The sequence below is a fragment of the Papilio machaon genome, chromosome 18 (genome assembly GCF_912999745.1).
Source record: "Papilio machaon chromosome 18, ilPapMach1.1, whole genome shotgun sequence".
NCBI classification, from domain to species: Eukaryota; Metazoa; Arthropoda; class Insecta; order Lepidoptera; family Papilionidae; genus Papilio; species Papilio machaon.
In genome coordinates this window covers 2766427-2777912 of record NC_060003.1, presented here as the reverse complement: position 1 = coordinate 2777912, position 11486 = coordinate 2766427, and the positions used below count along the sequence as shown (strand labels likewise).

Here is an 11486-nt window from a genome sequence, read left to right as displayed (position 1 = left end):
TAACCCATGGTTCTAACTGATTCAGTCTATGTTGTGACTTTGTTTTAAGAAATATTTAGTTATATCTATATTAATTATCCCAATGTTGCAAAATATAATAATTAAAAATACCTCATTTTGAGTTCAGTTGAAATGTTCCGCCTTATAGATGTAAACAATTCAACTTTAGATTCTCAAATATCTTGGTGAAAAAACAGCAAATTCTAATAAGAGAACCTAATTTTGTTTTAATATAAAGTATAAAAGGTTTTTTTCAATTAACTACACAAAATTACATGTCTATTGGCCATAAAGTTCTAAACACGGCCCTAAGCAATATAACTGTAATAGTAAATTTATAGTTCAGTTTAATTGTTTAAGTATTAAATGATGAATGAGAGAATATAGATAGAAGAAAATGTATGGCATAAATATTATCTCAGTTATTTGGATAAAGAAACCAAGATAAACTTGATCAATTAAAGAAATTGTTAAGAATGTGAGGCGGCAGCTATGTTAATTTGGTTTTCTGTTTTTATTGTAAGTGGCCTGTTATTGTATGTAATCTGGCATTATAGACTTAGTTACATCAATATATTTGAAATAAAACAACCGACTTCAAAAAAATACGTCTATCTGTAAGTTAAAAAGAAAGTAACCAAGATTAACTTTTTCAGTAATACAAGCTAGCAAACAATATATTATTTATTTTTTGCATTTAAGAGCGATGTATACTTCAAATTTTGATTCATTTTTATAAAAAAAAAATATGAGCATTTTTTTTATATGCGTTTGTAGAGCGTATAACAATAACCAATCGTTTCCCTTAGAATTTAGTAACAGCTAAAACTTAATATGCAGAACGATATCAAAAAGTCTTGCACAAACTCGGTTTACGTGACTCATCCGGAGATAAAAATACACACAGTAGATATATGAAATAGGCGGTATAAATGCGCGCCAAAAAAACTAACCTCAGAATCTTGACATTTTATAATTTATTTTGAGGTTATAAAGAAGGCGCGAAAGTTACAGTTCATTAACTATAATCATGGCAACAAAAACATTTACTCTATTTAATTCGTTTTACACAAAATAACCACTGCTAAATCCTGTGAAAAATTTATTATAATAATTTTACAATTATGCAGGTATTTAAAATCAGCGCACAGTAAATAAATTATCGACATTGTTGTACGACTACCAAGTGCAAGTTGATTAAAAAAAATCATAATAAAATACGATTTAATTATGAAACCTCCTTTTTTGAAGTCGGTTAAAATACGTCAAAATCTCGAATGTTATTTGATTGAATCTTTAAAAATTATTTACAAATGATTGTATTTAAAAAAGCAATGTGGATTATGATTCGTAATAAATAGCTAATCAACACTTTTTATTGTACTAAAAATGACTAATAAATATTAATTCGCAACATTCTCCAATGTAACTATGTAGTAGGGAAAGAAATTACAGTATTTTCCTTATTTCTGTTGTTATGGAGCGATGAATGAAAAGTGTTTAGTATTTATTTTGTTATTTAAAATAAAATTGTTACTTTAAATCCTTTAAAAGAGGACAACTGTAAATATAAATGTATGTGTCGTATAACGAGAGAAAAACTATAGACTATACATTATAATAGAAACTAAAGTACAGCGTTATAATTTACGCATTTATTGTAATTATCTTGTAAAAAGTGATTTTTCTATGGTATAGTCAATACCTAAAGATTTTAGTTATTTTGAATATAAGGTTTAAAATAAAATTGATGTGTTTATTTTTATACAAAATCCTAATTTCCCAGCTAAATTTCTACTAATGTTTTTTGCTTCTTAAGCTATAATAATTGTAATTTTTCAAACCTTTATCTTGGTCCACGGAATAATAATACGCGTCAAATTTTTTCTTCCGAATCGATTAGCAAATAAACTGTAGTCACATAAAGTAGGATCTTTTTACACCAGTAAAAATTTAATTTCTATGTGACAGATGGAAGAAAAATAGTCAGCTAAACTTTATACTACCTTCATATGACATTTTTTACACACTTCTATCTCATCATAACCTCTGAAATAAATGGCTGTACTGATTTAGAAAAGTCAGATTTCATTAGATTTTCATGAGAAACATCTATAGGCTCACTTGTAAACCGAATTGTTGATGTGGCGACGGGTCGCCACGCTATACTGAGGTATCATATATATATATATAGTCAAAACCGTTTATGGCGACATCGTTTAGAACAACATACCGGTTAAATTGACCAAAATCAAATATCCTGGCTGAATGTTATATACATATCTTTCCTATTAATACCTGTCACTGGTTGTTACAACTATCGGTTTTTACGACTCAATATGAGTAGTCCCTTCGATGTCGTTATAACAGATTTTGACTGTATATATATATATATATATATATATATTATTTTAATAATATTATCTTTTATGCATATTACTTGTACACACACGATGTTTCACATGTGCCAGGCGTCCCATGTTTAATCTTCCGTAGAGTTTAGGTTTTCAAAAATTCCCTTTACTTCATCTAGCAGCCATCTGTTCTGAAAAGGTGGGTGTTTATAAATAAAATAAAAAGATCTCTTGTAATATTTTTAATCGATACAATGCAGTTATACACAATTTATCTAACTACAGTAACCATGCGAAGTAATATTAAACTTTATAAATAATATTGAAGTCTTAAAAATATTTTTCTTTAATACACATTTTATCTTGGATTCTTAAATTTCCGGATGTCATGCTGAATTGATATGAAAACTGTCTAAAAATGAGATTATAATATTGATTTATTAACATATTGCAATGGCTTATATTTCCGACTAGATTATTATTATCAATATAATTATTACTATGTAAGTGCTACAAGCTTATCTGGGCCGGTAAGAGGTGGTGCTATCGTGATTAGTTCTGTCAGAAAACATATAAAACCTACATAGGGATAGTTAATTACAAAAAAAGACACGACAAGACATCTATAGTCCAGTCGCGGAGCACGAAGAATTTTGGTACATTGACCTCGCATTACCTGTCTCTGTCACTCCCGCGTAAATACAATGATTCTCGCTCGCACAGAAACAAAGGCCGCCGTCCTCAGGAATTGTAAACCTTTTATTGGAGACTATAAGTTTAATTTTTAATAAGAGGAATCGAAATTAGCTAGACTAGATGATAATGTTGACAAAACTGTTGATTCTTTTGAGATTTGATAAATGTGACAGGCGTGACGTCTTCGGAAAACAGTTACTCCGAAACAAAGGAATCGGATTCTGATTTTTGATTTTTTTATTATTAGATACTTGTCTAGATTTTTATTACTTGTATTATTAAATCTAAATAAATAATTTATATAATAATAATAACTATATTTTATAAGTTGGTTAATTTTCTTTCTCCTTCAAATAATTCATGTAAACCGCACTAAATACAAAAATGTTTGTAACCTCTGTCAGTTGGTAAAGAGGTCATTGTACGAAATTCTTCGTACTCCGCGACCGGACTATACAATACGACAAGCATATTGTGACACTTTTTAGACATTGACAGAGGGGCGCTAGTGAGCTATGATAATTTAGATCCACCCATTGGGTCAGATAACTTTGTCCGTCTATAAATTCAATACTATTGTAGTTATAAACATAGTTTTGCTTCACACATACTATTAAAATGAGAAGCTTGAAGTGATAATTATTTTATTAATTACTGTCACGAAATGAATATGTTTTTTTAAGCACTGAAAATACACAGAACAAATTTCAACAAGATTAAAATATTAAATTGGTATAGGTTTAAATATTTACTTGATATTCAGCTATGTTTTTAGCTACTTCATAATAGAGCAGTTAAGGGCAATTAAAAAAAAATACTACGCTGAATATAGTCAGGAACTGCAAATATTTTATGTACCTAGATTTTTCTTGAGTATTTTAAATAGGATTTTTTTTTATTATAAAATCGATATTATTTTTAAAGTTAAAGTGTTATGATCCAAAAAAAAATTGTTTTAAATATATAAAGGCGCAAAATTCATCAAATAACAATTTTAAAATCTTACCCCAATTTCTAAAACTTCGCTTACAAATCCATAATACATCTAAAGCTATATTATACAAAAAAAAATCAAGTCTAAATACAGGCAAGATATAGTAATACTTAAAAATTTAATAAAACACACTAAAAATTACTTAAAATTAGTATATAACACAATATTAAATGCACACATTTTAAAACTTGTCTACAATATATTTGTGACATTATTTATATGACACTAATTTGAACACAAACCTAATAAATAAAAAGCTTATAAATAAATTTATTACATATGAGTTACATATGGCAGTTTATCAAATAAATATAAAAATTATTTATTTGTCGGCAAGTCTGCCATTCAGCAAATGATAAATTTAGAGACGAAAACATTTTAAAACATGTTTTCCTCAAGATTTTTTTAAACTTGACTTATTTCCATTATATTCTATTATAGTTCTCACACACAATTTGAACGGACATTTTTGTAATATTTCTCCAAATATTAAATAGTCCAAAGATATATTTGGTGGGATCATCGTCATAGTAAACAAACATAAAGAAGTTTTATACGCTTCTAATTACAAAAAAAAAAATTTTGCAAATCAAAATGAGATAAATTTTGAACAATGGTAGATCCCGCAACAATATTTGTTGGATGATATATTACGACCACACAGAAGACAGACGTGAAGTGGAAGTAATTCCGTGTACAGTCTGAAGAGTGTAGTGCTGGAGGCCTAATTTTAGTCCTCTTTCCTTTCCCACCTTTTTCCTATTAGGAAAGGATGGGAAGGGGTAATGGTTTGGTGGAAGAGGGGATGACTTGGAAGGGGAAATATCCTCTTTCTGGGCGTTCCCTTCTCCATTGATTAAAGGTAGGCAACGCATCTGGATTTGCGGATGTCAATGGGCAACGGTCACCTCGATTGTTGGCGAATTCAGGTGGCTGTTTGTTTGTTTGTCATCTTTTAATATAAAAAGAAATCAGATAATTTCTTACAATTTTACTCATTATTAAATGAATTATGAATCATTATATAAAAAATCAACACAAAATCTTCAGTTATAATCATAGGTTACGGGCCATTATTTAATAAAATTAAAAAAATCATTTCCTACATTTCATTTAGAATCTTTTAGTTAAATTTTCATTCAACCAAACTTAGTTTTTATAAGTAAAAAATATTATTTTCATCTGATATATATAACAAAATTTTATTTTCAGATCAAAGGAATATATTAAAATGATCAAATTTGTGCTTTAAAGAGAACAATCAAGTATAACTAAAGCGGAGAAATTCTTCATAAATTTATGAGTAACATGTTGGTTTAGGTTTTGGTTGACGAAACAAAATTATGAAAATATTTTATGACCTTTTTTTCACAATTACAAGTTCAATTAGTATTTAATCGCAGTCTGAATATCAGATCGTATTTAATTAAATGTATTTAAAATACATACATTTTTGTTCATTTCAGACCCAAACTCCGTGAGGATTCTTGTTGGTTGGGGCTGCATTTTCCAACTGTCTCGGAGATCCTATTATCCTACGAGCACTGCCAGCTTTACATAAACCTGAAAAATATTTTAAAAGTTTTAAATTAATCATCTGAAATCATGAAATAATGATAGAATATTTAATTTCATGAATCATTAATTGATGATGAGTTTTTCATTAAAATGAAAATTGTATACCGTCTAAGGGATGCCTCAGCTCGTCCACACTGCCAGTCAGACTCTGAAGGTTGGCTTCTTTCATTTCTTGCACCAAACGCTCCACTTGACGTTTTTTCTCCATTATGGCATTTTCTAAAACTCCCACCTTTAAATAATATCACAAAAATATTAAAAAACACTATTAACTCAAATAGAAATTTCAAAATCTGATCTATGGATTAGTATTTTACCTCTCTCTTTAGATTTTCAGCGGTAAGATGGTTTATTTCTGTGGCATGTTTCGCTTGCTGTATCTGAGTTTGTAAATTTTCCATCTCAGCTAACATAGAGCGTTCTAATGCCTGCCTGAATTAAAACATTCATTAGACTATATTAACATCCAAAATATTAGGGTTGATTCATATGTAGGTTAATCTGAAAAGCACTCAAAGAAAATTCTTACTCACTTATTATACTTACCAACTAATTTAATATATTTTTTTTTATATTACAATGTGGCAAACAAGCAAGCAGCCACATGAATTTGCCGAAATGGCGAAGCGACCGCTGCCCATAGACATTTGCAATTGCAGATGTGTTGCCTACCCTCAATCGACGAAGGAGGAGACGCACAAAAAGAGAATATTTAACCTTCCTATGCATCTCCTTCCCTATCAAATCCACCTCCCCTTCCCATCCTTTCCTTATAAGAAAAGGGGTGGGAAGGGAAAGAGGACTAAAATTAGGTCTCCGGCATCACACTCATCAGACGAAACGCGGAGTTTCTTCCACTTCACGCCTGTTTTCTGTGTGGTTGTGATATTTCATCGAGCGAGCCGACCAATCTGTGCAACAGATGTTGTTGCTGGCGTCTACCACTGTTAAAAATAGCAAAAAAATACCTATTTTCTTGTTGTCTAGAGTTAATAATCCTTTGTTCATTGTGAATCTCTTCCATTAGTTTCCGTATCTTGTTCTTGCACTGCAGTAGTTCCGTCTCACAGTTTGCCAACTTGGAGCGCACTAATACAATCTCGGATTTGATCGTCTTCTCATTCTGTTTAACTATCTCACTCTCCTCTTCAACATAATTTAATGCTTGCACCTAGTAATTAAAACATTCGAAACAACTTTATTTATATAAAAAACAATGAAATTAATAAAAGCTTTAAATAAACAAGTCCAATTGTAATAATAAGAAATTCAGCAGAAAAGAGATTTAAATAGTATGGTTATTATATTAGTAGTAAATGTTAGAGAGTAAAGTGATTGGTGTTTATACGTTTTTGTTTACCTGTTCAGTACTTATCCTCAATTGATTGTCGGCTGTGCTGATCTGTTGTTGCAGTAATTCCACCTGCCTCTCTTGTTCCCGACCTTTATTCTCCCAGTAACCAATTTCTGCATCATACTGAATTAAATATAAATCATTTTATTTAAATTAACAATTAACATCATCATGTTAGCAATTTGTTCAACTATGAATTGCTATAACATGAAAGAAAATTGAGGTTGCTATAATTAAAGAAGTGGTTTTCCCTAAAATCTATTTACCAAAACGAGACTTTTATTCAAGTAATTAATCAATTAAGAAAATAAACGCCGGAAAGCATAAACGCTGTAACCCTTGAAATCGCGAATATGTTTTTCACACGTTAATAATTTCAACCATTATCAAACGATAATGATTTTATTATAGGTTAGCACAAACTACACAACATTGCTAAATACCGCATGCTTGAAGGTGTATCAGCTCAAGAGCTATCATTTTATGGCTCTCCTGTAAAGTTCATACTTTCGGGGTTACAGTGTTTACGCTTTCCAGCGTCGATATGTACATTTAAATATTACATTATGATTAATTTAAAAGTTAAATGTCCTAAAAATACATTTATACCTTAATAAGATCAACTTGCTGACTGGACAATTTCTCCCTTTGATAATTTACAAGTGAGACTAGTTCTCTATACTGGCTATTATATGTAACGGCCTCCGTGCTCCGTGAATCCGGACCATCTTCTGGTAGGTTCACTGGTGACATGTGTGTAGGTCCCCGTCGACTTGGCGACTTTCTTGTCTGTGGCGGTGGTGGCGAACGGTACGGAGGCGGTGGATCTCTGTATATCGTTGAATTGTTACTTTTAGGTTATAATTGTGGTTTTCATTACTTTTGAATCAGTTATTTCGTCCTATTTTGAAAGTTATTTACATTTTTAGCAGTAAGTCACTATTAAATGTTATAAAAACTTACACATATAGTTGGAAGTTAGTTAACATAGTTAAATATTTAAGAAGTAAATGTAAACATGATTTTGTTAAAATATGTTGTTATATGCTAAATGTTTATGTACAATGGTAAAGGCAGTAGAATGAATGGGGTTAAACATTTCTAATTATAAGTATATTATAAGTTATGTAGGAATGTTAACTTTACCTGTAAGGTGGAACATCTTTTAAGACAGGACTATTGGACTCGGGTGGTTTGGCCTGTTGCACCCCCTTCACCACACCTACAGGGTTCCCCGGGGATGTGTTATTCACATTGTTATTAAATGTAGGAGTTGTATTTGTTCTATTTGGTGAGTTTTGATTGTCATTAGGATTTGAATTATGACTCCTACAGGAAATAAAAACGGAATTTAGTATATTATATAAAGTAATAATTTTATTTTTCTAATGTATAATGTTATCAAGTATGGAAGGCTATAGGCAGGCGGCCAGCTGTAAAAACTTAAGCCAAAACTTTAAGGTTTATAAAATCTTGTGTGCCGACCCCACATGAGTGGGAAAAGGCCAGGCAGATGATGAATGTATAATATCGTCTTCACTACAATACAAACTCTTTTATATCTATATATATAAAAGAAAGTCATGTTAGTTACACTATTTATAACTCAAGAACGGCTGAATCGATTTGACTGAAAATTGGTAGCTTAGAACCAGGAAACGAAACATAGGATAATTTTTACCCCGTTTTCTATTTTTTATTCCGCACGGACGGAGTTGCGGGTAAAGCTAGTACTTTATAAAAATATAGTATGCAATATTAATACAATACTTGTGTATTTTGTTTTAAAAATATTTATAATAAAAGAAACAAACCCATTTCCAATTGGTGACCTAGAATTATTTAAAGGTTGTGATGGTTTTTGGTTACTGCTTGAATCTGATCTTCTTAATATAAATTGTATGTCATTGGAATACTCCCCCCATTTCATAAGAATCTGTAAAATTTAAATGAAGTGAAAGCAAACAATATACAGATGGAGCTAACAAGAAGAGGATTACAGAAGACTTAATTGACTACCCAATTAAAAATATAAAAAAAGAAAATTATTACTACTTATTAAATTGTTTAATGAACATAAGTGGTGACCATTTAAGATCCCATGCATAGAAATGATTTACTCGGTAGATTATTATATATATGAGTTTTAACATTGGTGAGCTTCATATACACAGACTAGAAAAAGATATTAAATTACCTTTAGGGGATATTCCTGAGGTGCTAAAAGTCGTTCATTATTCCTCCATCTCTCTATTAACGTAAATCGGCCCACTTTGCCAGTGGCATGAGCTAAAGCAAAGACTACATCCTAAAAATATATTCTTGACTTTAAAATTGACCTTGTTTAAATGAAAAGATGAAATTAAAAAAAAAAAATTCTTTAAAAATATTACCATTACTTCTTAGGAGCAATTCAGATAACGTAAGTTTTATTTGGATATATTTAGTTACTTAAATTATTAAGATTATTCGCAATACTATTTGGCAAAGTATATTTCCAGCCCGCAATTAAAAATTTAAAACAAATACTGATTAGAAATTATGGAAATTGATACTCACTTGGCATGTAGTAGTCTCCGTCACTCCACAAACAATCCTTTGTATTCCTTCGACCCAGACCTTCAACTCCATTAATTTTAAACAATCCACTTAAATTAACTCCAGCTTATCCAACTACGACAACATTATACAAGTTATTCACCCCGTCTATGACTTTTTTTTAATTAAAAATAAACTAAAACAGCAAACAAACATTCCAAAAACACAGTAGAAAATAAGCTTTTGAAGTGGGTTATGAAAAAATTCGTTCGGAAATTCGCAATTTGACATATGTAATGTCTAGTGAAAACTTAAGTCTCGTTTGAAATTTGTTTTAATAAAGAATATCTTTTACGCAAATTACTTCACACGTGAAAACAAAAATGTATAAAAGATATTTTATTAGGTTTTTATTAACGGTTTGATATGATTAGATAGAACCAAACAGTTTTTCGACTTCTACTAACGTTCCATATATCACAAAGTGTAAAGCGTCCTAAAACATTTTGAAACTCTGATTGGATAAAAAATATATTAGTCTAATCAACTTCAAAATTAAATTTGAAACATGGCGAATGCTGATGATGATGAGGTATATAAAATTAATATTGAACTTCAATAAAAAAAAACTTTATATTTGATTAAAAAATGCTTCCTTATGCATAGTTATGAGTTTCCTAAAATACTATATTATTCAATTTTAGAATATTGTGTTTAATGTAGAAGAGGTCCAGAAAATTGTTAGAGACAACATTGAACTTTGTCTTGGAGGCAATACTTACAGTCATTCACGCACACCGCAATGGATTTCTATTATTACCGAAAAAACTCTATCAAGACTGAACAAATTAAATAAGCCCTTCAAATACATATGTAAGGATATTCTTTTTCATTAGTCGGCCACTCGTTAGTAGTCGGCATGTTCTTTACTAATCTGTCATTCTTATTCTGTAGTCAGTCAATCTATACTAGTCGGTATTCATTTTCATTAGTACTACTAATATTTATAGTGAGAATAACTATAACTCAAAGAAACGGAGCCGGCCTGCATACCGCTGCCGCTTACTATTGGGATACAGCAACCGATGCAACCTGTACCGTTCGTTGGGAAAATAAATACATGTACTGCATTGTTAATGTTTTTGGTTTGGCATTACAAATATAAATCAGTTTAAAAATATAAACATTCTTAGTTTGAATCAATATCAAATATTTCGATTAAAGTCATACAGGAACAAGTCAAGCTTCTACTAAAGTCGAAAGCAATGCTAACTGCAGATTGATGTAGCCATAGTATAAAAGCTGGTGTTTTGAATTATCTATGAATTTACTTATAACATCTGCATTATCTTGAGGAGTGATTGGAAATTGAATAAGATATGTTGTTTCAGTGTTTTAAAATAAAACAAGCAATAAAGCACATTTTAGTATTTTTATTTTTGGTAAAATTTACCACAATACAAAATAATGATAGAAATAAATAAAGTAATAAATGTAGACAGGTCATAGAACTATGCATTGTAAAGTTGGTGCTTTTAAAGCAATATAATATAATTTATAATAACATTAGGCAAAATGGCATGTGTACATTAAAAATAAAAGCAATATTTTTAACACAAAATAATATCAAGAGCAGACATTTACACTTAAAAAGAAAATAATGATTCATCACTTAGTGATTTGGTCTTTTCTAATTCATTTAAAATTGTTTACAAGACTAACAAATTATACATGCACAAACAATTTAAAGCATGATTTTCATTACATCAAATTAATCATTATTTTGTAAAAAAATATTTAAAAATCATTACAATACTGGGCTCCGAATAATTGAAAATAAAATAAAACCAAGATAAAGGACAGGTGAAATTCATGTTAATATTATTCAAATACAAAACTAAATATTTAAAAAATAGATGTTAATCATAATTTTATAGTTATTAAAATTACCTGTACTTTTAACTTTATTATC

The 11486-nt window shown here is 29.8% G+C and overlaps 2 protein-coding genes across 4 annotated transcripts; one reads left to right on the top strand and one right to left on the bottom strand.

The window, feature by feature from the left end:
- Nucleotides 1-5426: 5426 nt before the first annotated feature.
- LOC106715420 (ras association domain-containing protein 8) lies at nt 5427-9775 on the bottom strand. Of its 3 annotated transcripts, none has more exons than XM_045682197.1 (10): nt 9536-9775; nt 9174-9284; nt 8791-8912; nt 8123-8305; nt 7586-7805; nt 6983-7099; nt 6591-6793; nt 5940-6054; nt 5728-5854; nt 5427-5607 (listed from the first exon to the last, which is right to left on the bottom strand). In XM_045682197.1, exons 1-10 carry the CDS (start codon nt 9605-9607, stop codon nt 5507-5509), a joined length of 1371 nt encoding a protein of 456 aa, XP_045538153.1. In that variant the 5' UTR covers nt 9608-9775; the 3' UTR covers nt 5427-5506. The 3 variants fall into 3 exon arrangements, with proteins under 3 accessions (XP_045538153.1, XP_045538154.1, XP_045538155.1); XM_045682198.1 differs by having other exon boundaries at nt 9174-9265; nt 9536-9597; XM_045682199.1 differs by lacking the exon at nt 8123-8305.
- A 294-nt stretch (nt 9776-10069) lies between these two features.
- On the top strand, nt 10070-10679 carry LOC106715468 (dynein light chain Tctex-type 1). Its single transcript, XM_014508762.2, has 3 exons — nt 10070-10106; nt 10219-10387; nt 10525-10679. The coding sequence occupies exons 1-3, from the start codon at nt 10083-10085 to the stop codon at nt 10677-10679; spliced, it is 348 nt and encodes a 115-aa protein (XP_014364248.1). The 5' UTR covers nt 10070-10082.
- The last annotated feature ends 807 nt before the right edge of the window (nt 10680-11486 follow it).